The sequence below is a fragment of the Mastigoproctus giganteus genome, chromosome 6 (assembly GCF_048544385.1).
Source record: "Mastigoproctus giganteus isolate SK-2022 chromosome 6, ASM4854438v1, whole genome shotgun sequence".
NCBI lineage: Eukaryota > Metazoa > Arthropoda > Arachnida > Uropygi > Thelyphonidae > Mastigoproctus > Mastigoproctus giganteus.
Window position 1 is genome coordinate 18,707,348 of NC_143580.1, and position 27,278 is coordinate 18,734,625.

At 40.9% G+C, this 27,278-nt stretch overlaps 1 protein-coding gene across 1 annotated transcript in view; it reads left to right on the plus strand.

The window, feature by feature from the left end:
* The window catches only part of LOC150084027 (nose resistant to fluoxetine protein 6-like), a 53,857-nt gene extending 26,967 nt beyond the window's left edge, over positions 1-26,890 (plus strand). The window contains exons 7-10 of the mRNA XM_090375751.1: positions 8,897-8,976; positions 19,343-19,529; positions 20,134-20,276; positions 26,762-26,890. Coding sequence (XP_090231877.1) covers positions 8,897-8,976; positions 19,343-19,529; positions 20,134-20,276; positions 26,762-26,890 — 539 coding nt within the window. The remainder of the gene's footprint in view (positions 1-8,896; positions 8,977-19,342; positions 19,530-20,133; positions 20,277-26,761) is intronic.
* The last annotated feature ends 388 nt before the right edge of the window (positions 26,891-27,278 follow it).

Genomic DNA, 27,278 nt, shown 5'->3' on the forward strand with positions numbered 1-27,278 from the left:
ATTTAAGGGAGGTAATCATATTGGCCACGGCAGTCGTTGGATATCTTCAGTTTCAAGATATTCTTCCACCACCTGAGCTCTGTGTGCATCTGTGTTTTCGGGGATAAAAAGAAAATCAGGGCCGATCTCACCACCTGAAAAATCGCACAGAAGGTTCGAGGGTCAGTTCTCGGTACCTCTGGAAAGTTACGGTACACCTATCAAAAACATGATGGGGGTGCGGCTGATGATCATTATTTTTCCACACACGAGATTGGCTCCACCACTGTCCCTTTCTGTGATGTTGGAGGAATGGTCTCGCATTCCTCTTTGTCTCCAGATGAAATAACGTCTAGAATCTCTTTGTTATAACGGGACTTATCAGAGGACAGAACTGTACCTCACTTTTCAAGGTTGCATGTCGTAAGTTCATGGCATTAATTTCCGTGTGTTCTGCGGTGGTTTTGGGTTAATTGGATAGAAACCACTGGCTTACTTGCATGGAGTCCCCTTGAATATTTTCACCTGTGGCCGTAGGAACCTAAAGAGACAGTTGTTGCCAAGACATCTTGCGTTCTGTCTGTTACAGCCAGATAGATCCGCGTGTTCAGTCTTGGCCAGCTCTTCTTGTAATGGTTTCCGCCTCCTGAAACTGCTTCCATAGAGCCGAGAAGACACTGCATGACACATTTAGCCAACGTTTCACCTCCGGCTGCGATTGCCCAGCTTCAAGTCGTCCAACGGCCCACCATCTTAAGGAATGATCCACACAACGATGACTTGCCATTCTGAGAATTGGAGATGTGGCTGTCCCACCGAGCAAGCCAAATACCGGGAATGAATTGATGTGGTCGAACCCGTGTTTTTATACGAATGAATAATTCACGGTTCTGTAGGGTGGTAGCTGGATTTCTATTGGATATTCGGAATTTGCATGCTAGGATAGCTATTATATCAAAGGTTCGACTTCGGCTACACTGTTCACAATAAAATATTCGAGGAAACCATTTTGTTCTTTTAATTTTGTCGAGCAGTGTATTTGAACAATTGTGTTTGTCCTACATTATGGCAATTTCACTTAGATGGTCCTTAATACCATCCAACGCGACAATCTATATCACAAAACAAGGATTGTCAATGTGTCAGCACAAAGTGTCGATTTCAAACCAATGGAAGAGCACTGGGTGGACAGCAAGGACAAAAATTGTTATGAGGGCACTCAAATCCTTTGAAGGACGCGTGGAGTACAGCACCACCAGTTTTAGTAGAAAGACTTCTACGATGCATTGTAAAACTTTGATATGAATACTGTTTAAACTTCCTGTTAACATTTTTTTTTTATTTCAGTGGATTTCTCACGGCAAGGAGCACCCTCCAGTCTATGGCATTTAGGAATGGTCGACTAAACATTTTTATGTTTGTTGCTAGACGATATCTGAGGTAGGAACTTTCTTTAATTATTCTTCACATTTGAACCAATTGGGACATCTGTGGGCGATCATTTACAATAAATCAACACCAAAAAGGGATTTATCTCGTCCAGTGGCATCCCATCTTTTCGCAACTTATTTCCCTCAGATACCAGCTTCGAAATATTCTCATAACACTTTCAGAATTCTCAGAATTCTCATTTTTCCGATCGAATTTGATTTCCATGACCCCAACAACAGACACAGAAATACGGGGGAGTTTCAAATGGACATGCAACTGATGATTACATACTCTTGTAAGATTTTACACTGTAAATTGAGACATGTAAGGCGCCAGACTCACTAGTTTGAGGTAATAAATACAATAAGGGTATAAATAAGATGCTGTCAATAAAGGTAAATGTCTAAACAGGGTGCATGAAGCCATACCATGTACACTCCTGCCTAAAAGAATTGAAAGCATATTTCATTTATCTTAATTCTCAAAATTTTTTTATTAAAACAGGACCAAGTTGTTCACCAGTTTTTAATAAAATATTGAAAAAATTATAGAATATTCCAGAAAGGTGTAGAAAATTCCTGAATGTTGTAAAACTTTCTAGATTAATCTAGAAAAAACAACGTGGCCATTAACGACAGCAAAGTGGCCGAGCTGCAGAAACACAGTGCTACACTCATTTCTGGCCATTTCTACAGATTTATGTACTATATTAGGGTCGGCTCTTAGAGCAGTTGCTACGGGTGCAATGCATCCTGTCACCACATCCCAACAATGGGTTCTCAGACTAAGCAAGGGAAACATCCTCTTGCTGTCTCTTTCCCCAATATTAATTCTCGCACCTAGGGAGCACACCACAACTGGAACTGTCCCTGAGTAGCATATCCACAAATCAACTCTCCCAAGAAATTCTAAAAGACGAAGTTTGCTTTCTAAGACCGAAATCGCCGAACAGTTTGGAATCTCAATGAGTACACGGTTCACCATCGTGAAAGATTGAACAAATACTGAATTCCTACGGACATCTAAAGCACTGGGTAGGACCAGGACATGAACAACGATCAAAATAAAGGTATACTTGAAATGGCTGAATCGTTTGCGCATCGGATGAATATTGGAGATTTCAAGACATCTGATGGATGGTTAATGGGAAGCCTGGCCTCCCATTAACCATCCATCATAAGCCTTGACTCCTAATGGGATACCACGTAACCCGTACCGCCTAGCGGCGTGTACTGGTTACGTGGTATCCCATTAGGAGTCATGCGGCCAAAAGACAGACCACAACAACACAACCCAACCTCTCACCCACCACACAATACTTTTGTCTGGTTTTTACGGAGTACTCTATACTTATGGGAAACCACTGGTGGCGCGCCCTCCCCAAACACTGTGTACGCTATGATTGATGGTTCCAGAATTTTAAGGACTCTTCGTTGGTCTCCTTCAAAAAAGAACGCGTCCAAAATGCAGCCGTAGATACTTAATCATTGGGAAAGCCCAAGAAACTTGATACTTTATAGGGTGGAAGACACTGCTGACTGTGACTAGCAATCCCTGCGCGTTTAGCACACCGGGCATTACAGTGTGATGTGGATTGGCATCCTTTGTTTGACTGGGCCATTCTTTTTTGATGCAACTGTTACTGTCGCAGTTTACCTCAACTTACTTTAGGAATCAATCGTCCCACACATTCGTGAGCTATTTGAGGTTGATGATGAATTTTATTTCCAACGCGATGGGGCACATCCCCATTTTCATCGCGTTGTTAGGTCTTATACGAATGACGCTTTCCCAAACAGATTGGACGAAGAGGGAGTGTTCAATTCCGTTGTGAGAAAGGCGCATAGAAATTCCTCACGTAGCCGAGAGAACTCGAACGAGATATGTCCCAACTGGTGTAGGGAGGACGGCGATCATACCAACTGTGCTAACTACGTATATAAACTATATATATCTACCATATATATGTAATAAAGTAAATATGCACCAATTAATATATATATATATATACGTAATTCACGAATTAATATTACTACATTTTATGATCAACGCAGAATGTACAATCATTTTATTTTTTACAGTGGAGTACATGTTCTAAATTAGATTATTGCATAAGCAGAATTTCATTAAACGTTGCTCTTTTGGGTAGCCCAGTTGGTATAGTCATCGTCAGTGCTCCCAGCGCGTGTGACACACCTACGATCGAACCACGCGAGAAATTTTTATGGGTCTTTTTCACGACGTGGCCAAATTAGTCGGTCTTAGACAAGTACAGCTTGCTTTTGCTCCCATAAATTCGGGTTTTTGTCCAGCAAACAACAAATAGACCACAGCACGCACGAATTTACAAACATATGTGGTGCAATATAACCTAATTCGAGGACACATCTAAAATATTCAACATTTTCTCTGTTCTTTTGCTATTTTATGGACTGTGGACAAAACATCCCGGTTTGCTCATTCCCTTGGGGGTTCGCTATTAAAGTACATTTTGCGCAGGCGGACATGATCACTAATCTATTCTGCTCCTCCCTTGATGTGAAGTAATTCTGGAGATTAGTTGCTCCAGGGCCCTGTGACCTCAGGCTCTGCAGCAACTGCTATCACTACAACCCAGTAATTGACCTCGATAGGATAGAACGACTGTGTCATGCCCATGAGTAATTAACAAACCAAAAATCCATAAAAACCAATCTCCCACTGATGTTCGATATTCGTATCATCTTCTAATTTTGAATTTTTATTGTGTTGAAATGGATTTCTATCCACCAGGCTGACTCCATCGTTGATGTTCACAACTGGAATGATGTTCTTCATTCCGTGGGTTTCAAGCGGACCTCACTGGGCTATCATGGTAGACGAAAATTTGCAGGCCTGTTATAGGAACTGGTGGACGAACTTTCTCTTTTATAGCAACTGGCTCAAGGCGGCCGATATCGTAAGTTAATTTCAAATTCATTCTTTCTGTCAGCTGTCGTAAACGAATTACAAAAAAAAAAAAAAAAGCAAATGTTCTTAAATTTTTCAAGAAATTTGGTCAAAGTACACGCACGGGACTCCAGAGTATCACCTTAGTTCGTTGCAAGACAGTTCAGGCCATGCAACAATTTGGTGTAGCCCTCGTGGGTTTCACAGTTGGTAGGATCACCGTTCTCCTGACACCCGGTGGAAAAGCCCTGGGTTCGAATCTGGTTGATAATGAGAGGAAATTTTAAGAGCTTTTTTCACAATGGCTGAGTTAGTTGATCTGAGTAGAGGGTAGGATGGTTTTTTTCCGAAACATCTAGTTTTTAGTCAAACTAACAGAAAATCGACAAAACAACACACAATTTGCAGACAATATATACACCAATATTTCCTTAGTCGCTGATGCTCCTAAAACCTTACAAGAACAACAACAAAACACTCCTTGAAACCTGTTGTTAATGTTTAAAGCATTATTGAAAGTTGTTATCTCCTTGAGATGGACGAAAAAAGTTTCGCTTTCATCTTCCTCAGAAAGAAAGAATTCAGCTAGGTCGAATCTATCCAATGAATTGATCTTAGTAACAATGTTTTTGAAACGAAATGTTCGTTGGTTGTTGTTGGGTTTTAGGAGCATCGGCGAATAATTCTATTTTGCTCCTTGTATATTGTCTGTAATTTACGTGTACTCTGAGATCGACTTCCTCTTTGCTGGACGAATACACCGAGTTTCCAGGAGAAAAATCCCGTACTACCCTCTTCTGAAACCGAATAACTGAACCACGTTATGAAAACAACCATAAAATTCCTCCCGTCATCGAAGGGTTTCGAAATGAAGAGTTTTCCACCAGGTGTGGGGAGGACGGATATTACCAACTGTGCTATCCACGAGGGCTAAATATTAATTCGGTTGTGCAGGCACGTTATTGTGCAACAAAAATCAAATATTCTTATCGTGGAAGGTCAGTGTGCCCTATTGAAATGTTTGCAACTAAAACTGCACCACTTCAAACTTAGACTGCTACAAAGAATTCGACACTTAGACTAGACTTTTATGAATAAAAATGCTCCTTCTTGGTGGACAATCAACATGAATATTCTGCCTTAATTGTTCAAAGATTTCTTTTCAAAAGAGGAGTGGTTGAGATCAACCTCTCCCCCAATTCACGACATTTAGCTCTTTCTGATTCTTTAGCAACAGAAATTAAAAATTGAAGCGAAAACTATATCACACCATTCAACGGCATGTCATGGTCCTTCTCAAGGAGATAACTTTGTCCGTGACTCTATTGTCAGGATGACGGGGAATATATCATGCAAATAGGATAAGTGGAACAAGACAAGTGTATGTCTGCCAGGGACAAAACTTGATGACGTTGTTGAGCAGATATCTTTTAAGGGAACAAAAGTTCATATTGTTCTACACGATGCCACCAATGAGTCAGAGTTCTTCAGATTTACTTAACAAGTACAGATCAATGCTGGAAAAAGTCGCGAGTTCTGGTTAAATTTGAAAGTGTCTGCAATTCTTCCCATACACGATAGGAGGGAGTATACGATGAGAGCCTTGGCGATTAATTCTGCTCTGCCAGGATTATGCAAGGCTCATGGAGTAGGATTTTTTTCAGCATGATCTGTGGTTGCTAACAGGAGAACTCGCTTCTACAGGGATGGGATACACTTAAATAGAAAACGTGCAGGAATATTTGCTGACGCTATCGAGGCAGTGTTAGGTGGGTCGGAAAACTGCCAACTTGGGGGGATTCACCGAATAAAAGATTGACAGTAGCCGCAAACAGAAGCGAAAGTAATTTTTGCACTTCTTCTATTGTAATGAGCAGCAGCCTAGAGAGAAAGTTGCTGGGGACTTCAAGAGCTGCAGGGAGTCATCATGGAACAGGTAAATACATGGGCTGTGTTAGGGTAACTAAGAGTAAGAACAAGTGCATATATTCTTGCATGTCTACCAATGCTAGAATTATAGTCAATAAAATTGATGAATTTGAGGTGTTGGTCAAGACATCAAAGGCAGATATTGTTGGGATTTCAGAGACGTGGTGTCACACAGTTATAAGGAATGCAGAAGTGAAATTTGGAGAGTACAGTGTGTACAGAGAGGATAGACATGATAGGAAGGGAGGAGGGGTTATGTTATTAGTTAAGAAGCACATAAAATCAAAGGAAGAACATCCAATTGATATTGGTGGACAATGCAGTGTTGAGTCTGTTTTGTGTGACGTAAGCACTGGGAAAGGGAAAATGAGAGTAGCAGTATGGTATAGGCCTAATAAATAAATAAGGCGTTATTAGTATGGTATAGGCTAATAACGCCTAATGACAGCGTTATTAGGCCGATACCAATGAACAGTTGTGCAGAGAAACAGAATGGGTCAGGAAATTAGAATGTCTTGTAATGGGGGGGGGGGATTTAACCTGCCATATATGCCATTGGAACTTGTTGATTGGTCACTCGCACGATAGCAAGACTTTTGTGGATTTATTGGAGGATTGTTTTCTACAGCAACATATTCGAGTGGTAACCAGAGGAAGTAATACCATTGATCCGATTATCAGCAGTGATTACTGCTGATAATCACTGCTGATAATCGGCATATGAGACGAGTGCCAGAAGTTTATCAAACCCTAACAGGGAGCTAAATGATTTTGTATAATATCTGAGAGCAAAGTGGAGAAGAAATTGTTGAAATTAAACATAAGAAAGGCACCTCAGATGTATGGGATCTATCCAGGTATATTAAAGGAGGCAGAAAAGGAAGTAAGCAAACCCTTAGGAATAATTATGAGCCCCCTTAGAGTCAGGAGAGGTTTCCATGGAGTGGAGATGTGCAAATGTGTTCCCAATTCACAAAGGGATTTGAAAGGGTGGCACAATATTTATAGACCTGTGAGTTTAACTTCTTTTCCGGGGAAAATAATGGAGTCATTCTTTAAGGATGTGAAACAGGATCACCTAGACAAGACAGCAGTAATAGTTGAGACAGCATGGGTTTGTAATTGTCTGACCAATTTCATTGGATACTACGATGTGGTCACAAAAGAACTGGATGCAAAAAAATAATTTTGATATCATATACTTGGATTTCAGGAAAGATTTTGATACGGTTGCACATGGAAAACTCCTGTACAAATTGGAGCGGTATGGCATTAAGAGAAAGTTAATGCAATGGGTAAAGGGATGATTGAGTGGGAGACGGGAAAGAATGGTATTAAATGTTCATTACTCTACGTGGACTAATGTTATTAACGGAGTCTCCAAGGCAGTTCGGTTCTCGTCCCATTGTTGTTTTGTGTATTTATCAATGATATTGATGAAAGTATATCAGGATTGATGTCCAAGTTTGCAGATGATACAAAGGTTGGCAGGGTTGTTAATGATAGTAAAGACAGTGTGCTACTGAAACAGGATCTAGAAAAGTTGAGAAAGTGGGCTGAGAAGTGGCAACTGAAGTTTAACCTTGACAAATGCAAAGTACTACATATGGGTTGCAGTAACCCAAGAGAAATGAATCGACTTTGTAGTATTACACTCGGGGAGGTGAAGAATAAAAAAGACCTCGGGATAATTGGGCAGTGAAATATGAAGTTCTCTGAGCATTGCAGACGGTCTGTCTGAGCAGGTCATGGAGTTTTGTCAATGATATATAGGAATTTTCTAGCAGGGAAGAGGAGGTGATCATCCCTCTGTATAACGCAATAGTCAGGCAACGCCTTGAGTACTGCGTACAGGTCTGGAAGCCTCATTTTAGGAAGGAGGGAGGGTTGCTAGAACGAGTGCTGAGAGGGGCAACAAGATTGGTGAGAGGAACGAAGAAAGGTAAGGTGTACTGCAAGTTGCAGCATCTGGAGCCTAAGCACGTGCGACGTGATCTGATCGCAGTGCATAAGGCCTTGAACGGGTTGAGCAGGCTCACTGCTGATGGGATACTTCCGCTTGCTCAGAATAGGCACCTGGGGAGGGGCATGGATTCAAATTGAGGAAAGACAGTTATAGAATTGATGTGCGGAAGTTTGTCTTTAGGCAGCGGGTAGTTGATGGCTGGAACAGATTTCCATTTGTTGTTGTGGAATTTGAAAACCTAAATAAATTTAAGGCTGAACTAGACAAACAATTGGAGTGACCAGATGGGATTTTTTTTTTTTTTTTTTTTTGGCTGATGCTGTATAAGCTTGCTTTCTTCCATCATATTGGAGCTAATGCTAAATTTGGTTGATTTCGAGAATGTTTTCAAATATTGAAAGATAGATATGACAGTTACAAGTGTCCTAGGAGGACTATTACAAATGCCCTCCGTTATAAATTCTTTTTTTTTTCAACATTTGCTGTTTTCTGTTTAAAACATTTTGTCCTATTTCTTTTCTAATGAAGACAGAAACACTCTTGCGTCTTTGTCATACCCCTCACTGCTATAATTCTAAAATAATCCAAAATGTAAGAACAACAAAAAACAACACCATTTCAATGCATTAAATTTTCGTTTGATTCTTTTTATTTTTTATTTAGTGCATGATTCACACTTGGTACTTAAGTGCAGATTTCCAACTCCACATTCTCGCCCTGCTGGTTCTCATCCCTCTCTACAGGTAAGATACAGAAATAGATAAGAATCTCCCCCACTGTGAATTAACCACAAAAAGTATATTAATTAGTTTTTAAATAATCCCTGTAACCATAAATAAATGCACTAATGTACCACCGTTCCCTAAAATGTTTTCAGTTTTATATTTTGGGTAATGTCGAATTTAATTCTTAGGGCTTTTCGTCTTACTGAGGAAGTGACATAAGGATTCTGATAACATATACTTGGATTCCAGAAATGCTTTTGATACCGTTGCACACGGAACATTACAAATTGGAGCAGTATGGCATTAAGGGCAAATTGGTGCTGTGGATAAAGGGATGGTTAAGTGGGAAAAGAGAGAGAGAGAGAGAGAGAGAGAGAGAGAGAGAGAGAGAGAGAGAGAGAGAGAGAGAGAGAGAGAGAGTGGTATTCAATGGACACTGTTCTTTGGGACCGATGTGGTGTTCTCCAGGGTTCAGTTTTGTGCCCACTGTTGTTTTCTGTATTTATCGATGATATTGATGAAGGTATGTGGGCATATATGAGAATTTGTAGAAGTCATGTTGACTGTTTTGGTTGTTATTTTCAGTAAATTGGGAATATTCCATATTTCGTGTATCCATTCTGCTGGATTAAACTTAACTTGGACGTAGTTTGAAAAAAGCAGCTATCCAAATGAGATCCCTTACATTACAATAATGGAATTCATCAGGCAATTTGAGTTTAAGATCCAAGATCCAAGAAGATCATTATCAGTCATTCCAGTAATGTTATTTTGATCGTTGTACCAGTTGTTGTTATTGCTGTAAAGTTTAGGAATGTCAACAACAAAGATCAAATTATATGATCTTTTAAATATGTTTTTCTCTTAAACAAGTGGGTTCCAAATAGACAGGCAAATGTAAATAGCTAATTTTGTCAATTTCCTGCGCCTGGTACGGTTTAAATATGTACGATAGTTCTGGGCTTGGTTGAATTCAGATGATAATTCCTGCACCCTGGGTGTCCAATATTTCCTCACAGTCCTCCTTAGAATCGCTCTTGAGGTATCGTTTTTATCTCATATTTATGCCTTTTGTGTATCATGTCCTTAATTGCATGTGGTCTTCTGTTGGCTTTCTGAAAGAATAACCAGAGAGTTAGGGAGAAACAAAAACAACCATGCTACCCCTGAAACCGACTAACTCATCCAAATTTTCAAATAAGTGCATAGAAGTTTCACGCGCCATCGACAGCATTCGAACTTGATTCTTTTCGATCCGGTTAGAAGGTGTGGTTGCTGAAAAGGAACGTCGCTGTGAAGTCAGACCACAATAATTTGCACCAGCAATCGAAATAAGGGCCATCTTTCGGATATAATGATTTGCTCATTGCATTTATGTGGAAAATATATTACAGTGTGTCGCTTAATTTTGTAAAAGCAGTGTAAGTTTTCAAACAATTCGTAAAAGTGAATAATAATAAACAAAAATTACCTTTTAGGAAACCCTTGGTGGGAATTGTAATTGCAGTTCTCCTCAGTTTGTGTGGAAGCGTGGCCACCGCAGTAATTTCTTACTTGAATAAATATCCACCGATCCCAACGATTTCAGTTCCTAGCGTTGAGTGAGTATTCTTTGTTTCATAAATCATGAATTATTTCTTACTGCAGCATTTTGAAAATTTGAGTGAATGTTGTAATTTCTCTATTTTTAACTCTTCTGTTAATAGAAAGTATACCATTAAAATTTCACATCATCCATAAGACGTTACTTTATATTAGAAAGAAAATCCTTCGAGCACGTTGATCCTAATTACACTGAATATACAGATTTGTACTTTCTATTCCATCAATCGAAATTATTCTTATTCTACAAGATTGTTGTTATAGTTGAGTTTTAGGAGCATCAGCAAGTAAAGCCACATTGCTCTGTGTGATCTGTATATTGGTTGTGTTCTGTGGTCGATTTTCTGTTTTACTGGACTATAATCACGAGTTTCCGAGAGGAAAAAAACTGTAGCAACTTAAACAGAAGATTTCGCCAATATCCAGCATGCATAGCCAACAATGCATGCAGATCCCCAAAGAAGGAACTCTCCACCTTCTATAACGTTTACTAATGTGTGTACACAATCTGATTTTTCGCTTGCTGAATCTTTGTTTCATAGCCCCTCCACGTGCCTCTTCAAGAACCGTAATTCACTTGAAATTATTATAACATCAATACTTGAAGATATCAAACAGCGCATACTCTGCACTACTAGTAACTACGTATCCTCCATAGCTGATAACTTTTCTCAAGATCTAAGTTTGTGTACATGTAATGATGGCGGTCCAGCTATTAAATGCGCTACGACTCAGACCTGCGCTAATAATCAGGCTCACAATAACTCATCCTACAGCACTAATGTACTGAATTCGGGCCAAACACTAAATTTCCCCGAGATCCAAATAGCCGAAGAACTTCCTTGCCAAGAAAACCAGACCAGAAACCCTGTCAATCCTACGCAAGAATGAGCTAATCCAGATAAACCATTTAGTGTCCCACTCCACAAATCACAGAAGCCATCTACTACATTGCAATGGAAACCCAATCCTGAAACTATCGTAGAGCCTTACTCGTTCTCGAGCCGAGTGTATCAACCTACAATGCCGAAGAAACCTGAAATCCACAATTGCCGCCCCCCCCCACTGCTAACATTACAACCATCCTGGGCGGAAGTTGTAGCTGCACCTCCTCCTACACTTGTGGCCCAGAGTTACTGCAGTAAGCCTCGCCACCCCGAAGAGGGTAAATTGGGAACCCCAAATGTACTAAAGAGAAAGCGATCATTTAAAATGGGCACCTCGGCCACCTCCAGGCCGCAGGCGATGCATCCCCAACTGTCCGTCTTCGACAAAGTCTATTCGTTTCCCGACTGGCCCCAAATACAACTCCAGATGATATCGAGTCATACATAATGCATGAGCTGCACCTTACTGTGTCCGTCACACTTCTTAAGAAAACTCCCCTGCATACATCGTTCAAAGTCGAATGCGATGCACACAATTTCAGCTCCATATCAGCGACTGCTCTCTGGCCGTCTGGCTCACTACTCAGGCCATACTATGAACCTAAATCCAATATCACCCCACGTCTAGCCATGGCTAATGCGCTATCCCACTAAGACTACTCCCAAGCGCGACGCCATGATAGACATTCCTATTCTCAGAAGCCCCAAAACCAGCAATCAGGGTCACACGATAATGAGCCCTATACATATCCTGATGACAAAACCTCTGATCAATCTCTGCAATACCACAGCTCCAATGAAATCTATCCTCAGCTGATACCAACTATTGTAACCAACCGTGCTAAAAAGCCAACAAAGAAAATAAATGCTGTCCTCGAATCAGCACTCCTGAAGGTCTCGTGTCACCTTACACTCAAGATTTTTTATCAAAATGTTCGTAGTATTCGGAATGAGCTCGAGACACTTGAGCAGATTCTCCTGTCCCAAATGGCTGATGTCATTTGCATGTCTGAAACCTGGCTGGAATCACAACAAGAATTAATTTCCTCCGCCCAAGCTGCTGGTTACAAATCTTTCTTCACCTCCCGATCTCGTACCTGTGGTGGGGGCGTTGCTGTTATCATAAATGCGAGTAGACTTGAGTTCGTACATGTAGTCTCCAGCAAATCCAATCTATTCGAAGAACTTTTGATAGTAACGGTCAAGATCGACTTCTGTTTATTAGATCTCGATGCAATATATATACCCCTAATCCCCGATGCTCAGACAATCAATGATATTGCATCCTGGCTAATAAATACGCTCCACACATCTGATATCCACCTCATCTGTGGAGATTTTAACTTACCACCAAATCTCCAACACCTTCATGAGTCACTTATGGCTAAGATTGCACCTAGTGGCCTCAGGATCATAAATGAGGACCCAACTAGAGGTCTTCATCGCCTGGATCTGATATTATCGTCTGGTTCCTGTAGCGTCGACATTAAACCCGAAACTCACTTTCAATCCGACCATGAACCCATCGTAGTCCTATTGCAGCTGCCAACGCCAAACTTTAATGTCTCCCACTACGTCAAAAGGAAAATCATCATCTCTCCCACCTTCCTACAACCTAACAGATGCCTTTATGCAACAAGATTAATTCCCTGGGAAGTTCTCGAATCAGGAGATCCGGAACTGGCTCTAGACATATTAACTAGATGGTTACATACTGTTACCATGTTCTCAGTAGCTAAACAGGACAGTATCACCGCTAGAACTAATGCTTGGTGGTCTTCGGAGCTAAATTACAGTTTCAAGTGCAAACAGTCCCTCCATAAACAATGGAAACAGTCTGGTTCAGCATATGATCGAACTCAGTACTCCAAAGTTAGAGCACAGAAATCGCAAGCCATTAAAGAATATACTGACAAGACCTTATCCAAAGGCAAAGTGCCATATACCCCTAACTCTGAACCAGGTTCCAATTTCAATCCAGTTGAATGGATCAACTATGTAGCCAGATTCCAAGACAACATCACACATCCATATGATTACCAACCAGACCCCATTTCTAGTCCAGATGATGAGCTGTTTTCCATTCAAATCGATCGACAGCAGCTCAGTCAAGCCATCAACTCGCTTCGTCCGTCATGCACCGCTGGCGTCGATAAAGTCCCGCATTTCATCGTAAAGTGCCTCAGTCCATATATCCTTGATCCTCTGCTCTACTTGTTCAACTCCATCCTCTCTCATAGAGTGTTTCCTGCATCCTGGAGCAAATACGCTCTCGCCCCACTACCTAAAGTTCAACTACCAAGCCAGCCGAAGCACTATAGACCGATATCCACTGCATCCACGCTCCTAAAGCTACCGGAAAAAGTCCTTCTTCCGCATATAACACGACATCTTCTTCCCCAATCATCAAAACAACTCCAGGAGCCACGATTCAAGAAATGGAAAACATAACTGCTTTCTCAAAAAACCGAAAAGCAAACGGTTCTTCCACGTCTCAAAGGCGTTAATATGATAGACAAACAAGGCTTCAAGAGGAAACCCGTCGTATTCTAAAAGGAGATCTATACAGAAATGTAGGACCTCAATGTGTAGCAAATAACATCTGAATTCAACCAACGCAGAACTGTTGTTGTTGTTGTAGGAATTTAGGAGAATCACCCACTAAGGCCATATTGCTCTGTGTATATCGTCTGTAAACTGCGTGTGTTCTGAAATCGATTTTCTGTTTGCTGGAAGAAAAACCCGAGTTTCTGAGAGAAAAAAAGCAAGATGACCTCGCGTGAGACAAACTAACTCAGTTACGTTTTGAAAAATACCAATAAAACTTTTCTCATTAACGATGGGATTCGAACTCAGTTCTTTTCCACCCGCTGTGAGGTGGACGACGGCTTACCCACTGCGTTACTTACAAGGGCAATCTCTGTATTGCTGTATTTGAACCCATATCAAGCGCAAGGAACTGAAGAAACTGCCTGCCTACTCGGAAGCCATTTGTTTAGTGAAAAACAGAAAAATCAGCATGCAGTGTCGCCGAGAAGTAGTAATTGTTCAGTGGAACAATGGAGGAAAATGAAGAGGTTAGACGAATCCCGATACATTTTATTTTGCACTGAATGGTAGGCAAAGATTGCGGCGAGAATTTCATCAAGTAATGGACCCTGCTTGCCTTTTTAAGGCAATCCAAGCATCTGGTGGTGGCATCATCGTATGAGGAATGCTTTGTTTGCATGGATTTGTTCAGTTGATACCGGTGGAAGGAGAAATATCATTCAGGGTGTAGGTGAACTTTGGTATAAGGTCTATTCTTTTCGTTGTAATTGGTTTTTAGGAGCATCGGCAATGAAAGCCATATTGGTCCCTGTAAATTACGGGTGTTCTGTGGTCTATTTTTTTTTTGCTGGAAAAAAACTATAATTTCCGGGAGAAAAAACGTGCTACACTCTCTTAAGACCGACTGATTCAGTCACAACATCAAGACGAATAAATCCTACTGATGGCAATAAATAAATTGGAAGCATAAACATAACCACAAAATTAGCAGTTCCCTGCTGATCATTATTGAAATTGGAACATCCTAGCCTATCAGGAAAACTAGAAATAAACAAATAAACACTGGATTCAGCAATGATTATTTGTGTGGCCGTATGGTGTCACAATTATAGTTTGATCCCACTTTAGAAATAACGAGATTGTCCATCTCTCTCTTGAGCATACTTCATGAAATATGCTTTTAGAAACACGCAATTATTTTAAACTACCATATTGACAATTATCTGGTCTTCGACAAGTGTCTTTCATATTTAGAATTTCATAATTTGTCCAGTAGTCCAATATAATTTGACTTACAGCAGATTTGAGTGAAGTATATTTTCTTACGAATTCCTTCATTGTTTTTTTTTGCAGGTATTTTGAACAAGTGATTCGAAACATGCATCTTAAAACTTACCTTCACCTGGCTCCTTATTTTATGGGAACGGTACTGTCCTACTTCATCGAGAAAATTAAGGATATCAGATTAAAATTGGTAAGCATTTTAAATATTTAAATTTTAAAAAAGGATAGGCTTCAATCCCATCAATAACGCGAGTAGGTTTACTGTTTTTTCACAGCAATGATAAATTAGACGGTCTCAGGCATGTTATCTCTCAGCTTTCATGCTTTCATCTCCCCTTCGTCTCCCATAAAACAGACCAATGTACCATAGAATGCGTGCAACTTCTCAGACTCAATATACAATACGAATTTAACGCAGCTATTTGCATCCTGTCTTTTAATCAACCCAATTATCAACGAAATAACTTACAGTAATCCAATTTGATTGACATAACAGCTTTCATGTGGAACCGTATTAAAAATTTTACTGATGTCAAGTTAATTAATGCCCAATTTGTTTGTGTTGGTCAAGTAAGACCTCTCCATCATGAACAATTAAGGATACCATTCCTATTAAGATGCACTATATCGTATACTTGACCACAGACTCCATGATCGTACTCACCAGCGAAGTCAAAATGTGGAAAAGGAACAGTTGCCCCCGACTTCTTCTGAACCTTCTTTGTGGATTGCAGATCCACGGCTTCTCCAAGAATCTAATTATAATTTCATTAAAATTGACAATAGGCAAACTGATCCCAGAACACACGCGCAATACACGGATATAATATGGCACGAGTCGAATGCTCCTAAAAATCATTCAACAAACAAACAACTTCTGCGGAACATCAACGAGTATTTTACTTCCATCAAGTAAGAGGCCGACCTGATTCTCTCACTCCCTTCCATTTTCTATTCATGTAGCATTAGTAATTGAGAATGTAAAATGGTGCCATTTGTCTCATACGAGATTTATCATTTTAATTAAAATTTATTGCTTAATAATCGTATTATTCAATGTAAATACACTCATGAGCAACAACATAATGATCACCAATATCTTCGCGATTGGACGCATCCCACAGTACCTTGGAGTGACTTTACTGATCGGGGCAGAACATATAGTAACGACACGGGGAGTTTCTGTCAGTTAGAACAAAGCTGGTGCAGAGCGGAAGAGAAGGGAAAGGACCTTGAATGGGATTCGAACTCAAGATTTGCAACCGCACACACGGTTGCCAGTTTAATTACCACTGTAGTGAAGGTGCGAAGAGGGACACACACTACCAGCCGATATACCGGGCTGGGGAGGCCACAACCACTACTGGTTTACAGTCGAGGTGAATGGCAGTTCGCGCGATCTGTCCGAGCCAGTCAACTGACGATCTCTGAATTAACAGCATTCTACAACTAGGGCGCGCAGAGAAACCGTTCCCAGCACACCATCCATTGAATGGAGAAGGGAATCCCAACGCAATTGTTAAATATGCAGTTGAACCATGCAAATTACCCTAAGAAGGAAAGAATAAAAATTGCAGACCACCTACAAAACCACTGGCAAGAAACATGGGACACAACGCCGAAAGGAGGAATCACCAAAAGGTTTATTCCCTCAATACGTCGGACTTCCCCAAAGCCTCCTCCTTGGTACTCGCCTGGATTGCAAGTCACCTTCCTGCTTACAGGCCATGGAGCGTTCCAGAAAAAATTAACAGCCATGGGAATAGAAAATATCCCATATTGCCACAGTGGTGACGAGGAGTCCTGGGAACACCTTACGTATGAGTGTCTCACTTGCGTGAATCCCAGACTTCAGTTCCGCACAGAGAATCAAGGAAACCCCCGCAATCAGGAATGAACTTTACTTCAAGAAGAGGCCACATACCTAGCTAGCCTTAACACGTGTATTCAATGTATTCAATTCTAGAAGAGCAAGACTTGTGGACCCCACGGCCGAACAGAATGACATGCCACCCCCTGCGTTCCCCGACTGGAGTAGAATAATGCAAGCACCCTGGGAGCAGGATTGACACAGGAGCAGGTGCTCCTGCGATTTTCAGCTCCCTGCTCCTCCCTCTACCTTACAGTGGATTGCCTTCCCTATTGGTCCACTCCAACTACTGTTCCCACATTTGACCTCTTCTTCTTTTGTTACTCCCCCATATGCTCTCTTCAGAAAAAAAATCCTTTTTTCTTTTTTATTTTATTATTTTATTTTTTTCTCTTTTCATATTTTTTTCTTTTTTATTTTTGTTATATGGCCTCTGTCAGGATGCTGGCACACTTGGCAGAGGCAGCCAGAGTATAATAGGCAGCCTGGCTCACATCCCAGTGGTAGTGGCGGGCAACGTATGGTTCCAGTATGGGCCCCACGGCCAAGCAGCCAGACACAACAACAGAAGAAAGCACAATACTCCATTAACCAGACATTACACTTTTTTTCTGGCTGTGCAGTAGTTCTGCATTTCATCACAGAGTACACGTGGCGCAGATGTGGGAAACCACAGGTGGCGCCTGAAACTAAATACTATGCCACTACTATGCCACCATCCATTGAACGCTCTTGCAGACAATCCTACAGAGTAAGCGACCTGTTCATGTACCCAAGTTGACCGAACGTCATCGACATCTCCGCTTGCAGTGGGCACGGGAGCACCGTTCTTGGAAAAAAAATGGACTTGTTTGGTGAATCGAAGTTGTCGTTCTATTATGCCCCTTAACGGATGCAGATACGATGGCAAACTCACCCGCACCGCAGATGCTAGCTTGGCATTATTTTGTACTTAATTTTGCCCTACATGTTGACACGGTATTAAGTGGCACAAGGCCCATTCAACAAGACAACTTTCTTTTCACAAGGCCCGCCTTGTGAATGAATGTTTCGAGGATCGTGTCCAACTATTTCGAGTGTTCCTCAGATTCCTCTGACATTAACCTTTTGAACATTTTTAGGATGCAGGGATACAAACGCAGTATTCGCCAATCCACAGCAGTGACTCTCTCGGTGACATCCTTCTGTCCAGCCGGTTGAGGATACCTCTGGACATCCGCGTCTAGTGGAGTCGAACATGAGGATTCAAGCGGTTATCACGACAAAAGTGGCCCTACACCATATTAGGTATATGGTCATAATGTACACTCGAAGCGCTTTATATAGACCCTCTTTATAACATCCCAGCACATTTTAACGGCCATCTGGTCGGTCCAGCCGATTTCCCACATGGCTAATGTGGGAAATCGGCTGGACCGACAATATCATTTCGTATTTCAGAAGTAAAGAATACAAATTTATTGAAGCTAATGACAACTTTTCAGATTCACTGTGAATTAACTCGGCGAAATAAAATTGAACTTCGACTAGACAACGAGGGAATGGGAGTACAATGACCCAAATGAAATGACACGCGCACTGAAACGTATAGGGTTCCAAAGCAGATGACCCAAGAGGCACCCTCTCCTCACAGCTGATCATCGTGAACGGCGAATGCTGTGGTTTCAACAACACGCTCTTTGGACTCTGGAGTGTTGGAAACGACTGCGCCGGTCAGAACAGTCTAAATACCTGTTGGAACATACCGACGGACGCCTTCATGTGTGACGCCAGCGACACGAGTCCATGAACCCATCGTCCAAGTTCTACCAAATATTCAGATAGGTTGCGGTGGATGCTTAATATGCGACATGTTTTTTTGGAAAGGACTAGACCTGGTGGTGAGTATGGACCAACGTTCCACTAGTGTGATCTACCAAGAGCTCTTAGGAGACAAGTGTACATCTACCATGTTGCATTTTTTTCATTTTTCTACCTGAAAAGCTTCTGTTACATGTTGTGGTATTTGTTACTTATTATCACGTAACCGTCATCCCTCTTCTCCAATTGGCTAAATAAAAATCACTAGAAAGAAAGCGTTTTTAGCGTATAGAAAGTTACTACATTTTAATTCTATATCATTTTTCAGTTTGATGTTTTACTGTAATACAAGTTATTAAATCTTCATTAAAATTCTTTATTTCTCCTACAGGTGTCTCGCATTTTGGGTTCGTGTCTTGCTGTGACATTCGCTTTTTGTGTGATATACGGACCATACGAAGCAGTGAGAGGTAACCCTCCCCCTCCTCTAGTGAATGCACTTTACACGGGGGTTCATCGAATAGCGTGGTGTGCAGGACTGGCTTGGCTGATGTTCCTTTGTTCTACCAATCAGGCAGGTATGTGATTGCTGAAGGAACTACCTATTTGGGTGCCATAAATAAAGTTACAAAATTGATTCATTGATTCTGGACATACACTGCTCATCCTTAGTTACCTAATGTCCTCTATGCCTAGCTCTGGCATGTTGCGTTAAAGGCCCACAAGAAATCCATTGACAGGATTCGAATATACCTCTCTATCACGCAGCTTGGAAGGAAGGGCCGTTTGTTGGTGGGACCACAGTCCTCCCCACACCAGGTGAAGAGACCTGAGTTCGAGTCCCCTCGTTGATGGAAGTGATTTTATGCGCCTTTTTCACAACTTGGCTAAGTAAGTCAGTCTCTGGCAGGCACTGTATGGATTTTTTCCGGAAACTGTGTTTTTCATCCAGATGCTCACTGATGCTCCTAAACTCCTACTACAAGAAGTAGAAGAACAAGTTAGAAAGGATCACAGATAGGATGTGAAATATGATCTGATCAGCATTTGTGGTTTAGGATTTGTGTGTGTGGATAATAAATGTTCTTGGGCTCAAACCGAAAAAAGCTAATTAAATTTAAAAGTAAATAAAAGAGAAGTTTGATACAATTCATTATATTTGCTCCTTCATTTTCCTGGCAGGTGTGGTGACGAAGATGCTATCCAACTATGTCATGGCTGTGCTAAGCCGACTTACATTTTGCGTCTATTTAGTGCATGGGCCTGTTATATGGGTGCGGTATGGTCTTCTTAGAGAAAATGTTGTGATCACCCAATATAATCTGGTAAGTGGTAACTATTATTATTTATGCAGTTGAAAAATGTTTATTTTGCAATTTATTTTATACTTTAATACAGGGTATCGCATAAGTTGTATACAATTTAATAAAATTTAGAAAATTAGATCAAAAATTTCCGAAAATTATTAGCACAGTTGTAATCGCCATCCTTCCCCCCAAAAAGAAGAAAAGACCCGAGTACGAGTCCAGTGGATGATGTGAGGAATATTTATGGGACCTTTTCACAAGGTCGGTGATTTATTCGCTCTCAGGCGATGGTAGCATGGTTTCTTCTCCTGAAACTTGGATTTTTGGTGTAGGAAACAGAAAATCGACCACAGAACACATGCAATTTACAGACAGTAGACATTGAGCAATATAGCCTTAGTTGCTGATGCTCCTAGAACCCTATAAGAACAACATCTGGATATTGTTTTTAGATATGCTCTGGTTGCAGAAATGAATGGGCATGTTGACATGTGTATTTGCAAAGGGCGGCACTTAGAACGTCTCTTCAAATCATCCTCGTGTCGTTTTGAAGAACATAATCAACTGTAAAAGGGCTAGAACTGTGAGTAGCCTAGTTTTGTATGAGAAATGTGGATGTTCGTTGCGTTCGGGCCACTTGGGCTATACAGAAGCATCATTCACCTGGAGAGATGATTCTGGGTACTCGTCTACACCACAGGAAGGTGGGACACTCCCAGTAATACAATACTGTCTGAAATGAGACTCTGTCTCACCTGGTGTTGCCGACAAATGGGCCAATCTCACTTGGGGGCACACTGTAGAGGAAAGAGAAAAAGAAAAAAAACACCCTTGGTGCAGGATCTCGGAGAGAAAAAAACTAGTACTGCTGATAAACAAACAAAAAAAATTCAATAAGGCCATCCCTATTCCTATGGGTGCAAAAGAGGTATGCAGATTTAGCAAAAAAACTAAAGTATTTAGCATTTCTTTTCAATTGTGAAAACTAGGCTGTACGATCCCTTGTTTGGTTTAGGTTGGCATTGCCATACAAATTCTTTCGCTTGTCAAAATTTCCAGATGCAAAGGCCGTCAGAGAAAAAAGATTGTCCGGAGTCTGGATTGGTTGATTCACCTGGTTTTGGGAGAAGTTGTGAATTGCTCTCCAAATTTGATCGCTGAGATTCTCATACAAGTCGCAGTCAAAAGGAAGATGGTACCAGTTTTCCTTAGCTCCACAAAGGTCACTAGCTACCAGTTGGTTTTGCTTTTTCATCCAGGGTGCCGTAGTAAGTCAAAATAACATCTCAAGGCTGAGGGAGAGAACCAGGATCTTGCGGTTTTGGTCACTGCAAATCTGAGGGAGGAATATTTTGGTTACTCCGCCGCGTGGCGAAGCAGCTCACCTTGTTTGGCAAGTTCATTGTAGCGTCGTGTTTTTTCACGCTTGGTATCTGCAGTGAGACTAAGTTCAATATTCACAATACATGTTGGTATTTTCTTTTTGATTCTGAAGCAGAGCCAGAGGAAAGCTGTATACAGATCAAGCGGGAGAGTTTCCACAATTACCAGAATAAGCTCAGTGGTAACAGTCTTGACTATTTGGTAGGTGACCCAGATCAATCCTTTGAATGGAGTTGAGTTTGCGTCTCATTTTTGAAATATCTGCAAGATTGAACCACGCACCCGCAGCATAAGTAATAATGGGTAGCAATTCTGCTTTGGAGTATAGTGTTAGCGTTCTCGTGGACAAAGAGAACGCAACACTATACTTCAAGAGACTCAGAGATGGAGGCAGAGAAAACTTTTAACTTTGTTGCTGAGATGTTGGCGTTGTGGGAAGAAGCAAAGTTTGTGGTCTTTTATGACCTCTAAGACCCTTGCCTGCGTAGCAAAGGATAGTTGCACAACCAAGATCTTGATTTGAGGGGGTCAACGAAGGTCAAGTTTGTTCTTGAAGTTTTCAGAATTTTGGATTTGGCTGGATTTACGTGCAACTTGTATAACTAGGTGTCCCGAAGGAGAGAGTGGACAACACATGCTGTGATTACCTGCGCACAATTCGGCAGTAGAGAGGAGCATCAATCCCATCCCACAAATGTCGGATGGGATTGATGTTGATGGAATTTAGCGGCCAAGAGGGCACACGAAGTACTTGAACATCATATTCGCACCATTCCAGCACAAAAGGTTCATGTGACTCTGGGCTTTGTCATGTTGAAAGAGTCCAGTGCTGTCTTTACGTATCCGACCACCATGTAAGAGAAAATTGGTCCGAAACGGTGCCGCGGGTAGACATAAAGAAATGTATTTGTCTACCCGCGGTATATGTCTAAGTTTGGCATCTTACAGGGTACAGGAATTTAACTGTTGTGTGGTGGCATCTAGTATTACAATTGGACTCGTAGTAAATTTTGTAACATTACAAGAACTGCATTAAAAAGACGCCATCTTGTGAGGACTCTAGAAAGGCTGCTTCCGACACCCATTTTAAACCACAAAGAGGTGGGGCGACTACTACTATTCCGACGGTGCATGGATGGACGTGAATCTTTCACCCACTGGAGGGAGTGCAATACTAGTGAGTACCAAAAATATGTGATCAAGGCAGCCCAAGTCTTATCCACCCCTAACAAAAAGGGGTACAAGTCCAGACTATAATTAACTTACAACAACAGAATAACAATTAACTTACAGCAATGAAGACGTGCAAGTTTAAATAATTGCAGTTTGCAAGGTCAACAGGTGGATCCATTAAGTGTGATGAGACAGATTTGGAAGTGGTTTAGTATTTACTGCAGAAGAGAATGTTTTGCTAGGGGAAAAACAAATTGGCCCGTAATCCTGGAGGGCATGGAAGTTTTGTTTCCTCTTGATGAATATCTCTTCTTGACCAAGCAGGGCATGTTCATTGCTGATAAGTAGTTGTTGTCTAAAGGCTTCTCAGCTAGGATAGTGGAAGAAAATATGGGAAGAGTCATGACGTACCCAATAAAGACAGAGTTCATTTGTAGAGAGGTTAAAGCAGCACAACTTGGAGTTTAAGAAGTATATCTGCTACCTGTCTTCTGAGAACTGGGAGAAGGTGGATTTTGGTGCTGGCCCATTTTAGAAGCTAAAATTCTGCAGCAAATATCCTTTTATGGTTCGATTCATCAGCCAAGGCCCATATCTCTGACGTATGTAGTACTGTCGTGTATAGATTTTATATGATATAACTTTGTGCCAATTGTGGGTCATTAGTGTGGAGAAGCTGTGAATCTTTCGCAGACAGCGTAGTGAGCCTCAAATGTATAAGGTTAACGTGGTCGATGAAGGACAGCTTGGAGTCGAACTCGCCTCCAGACCTTTGTGGGTTTGATCACTTAGAACTGAGGAGCCACTGAACGCTGTCTCCGGTATGTTTTACGTATTCAACCACCAAATTAATCCTCTGAATTCAGCACTGTATACAATGCTGGATTCAGAGGATTAATTTGGAGGTTGAATGCGTTGAGGTAGTCAGCACTGTCCTGCCGTTTCCTGTTGATTTGCTGAGTGGCAGCTGCTGAGTCGGATGGCAATATCTATGTAATGAACTGACATCGTCAGCATATATGATCCAATTGCACTTGTTGGCCACAAACGGTACAATGATTGCAAAGAAGAGAAAGCAGCACAGGACACCTCCATGAGGCACACCAGCAATTATATGACGAGTGAAGGTCTTCGTTGATCTTTCGCACAAGGGGCTTCTTGGATAGGAGAGATTCTAGGAACCGGAGAACATCACCGTGGAAATAGCTTTCTAAGAGATTTAAGAGTTGGGGTGTATACAATAGCGGACAAATAAAAACTGCATCGCTTCTGAATTTTGCAAATAATGTGTTTTTCGCTGCATTGTGGGTTTCAGAAATGTTCGAAATGCATTTGTTAGATGGGATATATATCTTTCTAAGGAAGTCCATTAAAAATACTCCACCTGATATACCTAATTGCCATAAATATCTTCCCAAAGGGTAAAATGCGTAATTAATGGAAATATGAGAAATCTTGCAAATGGCAATCATGACAACCAAACATGTATTTTATTGCATTTACGTGTACAGACTGAAATGACAAGTTAACCTAATAGTATTATGTACTGTAAATCAGCAAAACAAGTCCTCAATATTTTATTGTTCCTCCTCGAGCTGCAATTACAACCTTGAAACGATCTGGCAAAGAGTTAATCAACTTCTGGATATGCGGTTGCCCAATTTCGTGGTACCAGAATTATTTTCTTTGATCTTGTATATAACCTTTACTTTTTGATATTTATGATAATTTTTAAAATTTAACCAGTTTACTCGCTCTGTATATTTTAAACCTCAAAGTATCATTTCAATATGATGAGGCAAATCTTGCGTACAGTACTTAATTGTGGTATAGTTGTTAAGATTCTTTTTTTTAAAACAATTTTTGGGTAGTCTTTGGCTAGAACTTTGTTGGGCTCTTGGCGTTCCTCTCTTCTGCTGCTGCTTCTGCTAGTAGCCCCTGTTGTACCTTCCCGTGGTGGCTGCGCGTTTCCGACATGGTGATTCCGGGTAGTCAAACAGACAGTTTCTTTCTGGCTATTTCCGCAAAGTTCTGGTCACAAAAGTGAAATGAGGGGGAGATGAATTAACATTCCAGGTGCCGCCCTACACAAATACTTACATACATGCAGGTTGAATTGAAATTCGTCAGAAAAGCTGAAGGCATTGCTCTCTTATGGACCAAAGAGCAACGGTGTTCCATTGCTATTTTGTCCATAAAACCTTGCCCAGTCGAGTCGCTTCTTCATTTGTTGGGCCAACAAAGGTTTCTTCGTTTTCTTGGGCCGGCAGCCCACATTCCGAAAGCCATCTTTGGATAGTTCGTACACTTTTTTTAACACCATCTGAAATTTCAGTGTCAGATCAGGAGTACAGCATGGAAAATTACGAACGCATTGTCAGTTCAAATATCGATCTTAGGAAGGCGCAGTCACTCTCTTACGGCCTGATCCAGGTCTTCTCTTCATATCACGCTTTAATTTCTGCACCCGGGATACTGTTGACTGGTGGCAGCCTATTTTATTAGCGATTGCACGCGTAGAAAACACTTCCTGGGACAAAGCTACACTTCTTGTTTTTCTTTCTTGGTGTCAACTGAACATCTGGAGCCATGCCTACACCTCCGCAAAACAGGATACTAATGAGCGTGTATAGCCTTCCAACGCCTTATTTATAGAAACGGCTGATGCAATACCTTGCAATTACTGTCTGATGCAATAGAAGCGTTATCTGACGCAATACCTTTGCTTTGCGACGAACAAAATGACTGCAGTCAAACAATATCTTATACCTTTCACTATAAATGTTACTTTTTTGTCCTCAACAGTAGATGGCGTCAAAGGCAGAATGGATGTTAAGGTATATAATTGAGAGCTTTTGTCTTTGTTTTAAGGCTTTTAAAACGCACAGTTTGGTTGTTACAAGATTAATTATTGTTCATCTTCCAGAGGTCCCCTGGTGTATTTGCTCTGCACTCTCTCAGAAAATAAAGTGGCGAGACAGAGGCGCAAGCGATGGGTCTCATTGGATCAGGACAGTTGATTGTGGGGGCTTAAGAAGAGGCCGGACGGAATACCTGTTCCAATGTGGTCGAAAGTAATGATCTTCAGGCATCTATTATATAGGTTGAGGAGCGGATCGATGATAAGACATTTAAGCATTTGATGATGAAATTGGGGATGCCTTTGCCACCCGTGGTTGCTGTGAGAGGTCATAATGTACTGTATCAGTTGTTGCTTCATAATTCGGATTGTAGCGAGATCATCTGTAGGATGAGAGTGACTGAAGATGAGCAGGTTAGGTAGAGCTGGACTCTGTTAAGAAAATCTGGCGACGTAATCGAGCCACTCAACCTGGTCGATCTACTAGGAGGATTCCCGTTCGTTTTGTAGAACGGTTTCCCCTTTTTTTAGGGTTTCGAGATGCTTCTTAATTGACGCAGATTTGTGTCTGTTGAATTCAGCCCTAGCTCTGGAGAACTTGAATGCGTTCAAGTTCGTGGCTTTGCGTTTAGTGATTTTTGGAGTGGAAATTTTGATTTTGCTAAGATACTTCGAAATATTTGCTTATTTAGTCAGAAACTGAATGCAGATGGAAATCAGCCTTTCAGTGGTATGCGTTTAATTAGAATCTATTCTTTAAAGGTTTTTAGTTAAAATCTAAACTAAAATATATTTCAGTGAAACCTAACAACATTAATAATTTAGCATTACGCAAGTGACTCATAATAATTTATTATAAGTTACAAAAGATAAAAAGGCGAAATGCTTAAAAGTTTAAATATCAATTCTCAACTCTTCTTCTTAAAGGAATGGAAAAAAGAACGGCATTTCTTTCTTATTTCCATTGAAGAAGTCAATTTATATATTTTTGTTATTTCAAAAGTTCTGTAATGCCAATCAATTAATTAGAATACTGATCGATTCCTGAAATCCATGACGTTTATATTATACTTCTGTTTCCTTTCAGATTTACGAATTCGTTGGTCATGCGGTCATCAGCTTCTTGGTAGCATTTATTTGTCACGTGCTTGTAGAAGCCCCCTTTGCAAACCTTGAGAGGCTGGCCTTCTTCCGAAGAAACCCAATAGAAAAATAACAAAAGGGGAGATAAAAGCTGAAGAGAAGCCAAAAGAAGTTTTCTTCAGAAGAAACTCGATAGAGAACAAAGCAAAAGACCAGGAAAAACCGGTGCAGAATCCACAAGAAATCGCATTTTATCAGCTGGCAATCTTAAAGACACACAAAAGCCATATAGCAGAATAATAAATATGAGAAGACCGTAATATGATATGACATTTATCGAATAGTTCTCTTTATGTAAAGCATAGCTCCATTGATACAAACCAAGTGAGATGGTGTGTTGTACACAGAATGGTAATTTTATGAAGTACGCCTACCATTTTCTTTAAATGAAAAGCCCCTTTACTAAGAGCATCACACGTTCGAACAACCACGGACTAACTCCAGAGATCTGCATATAGATA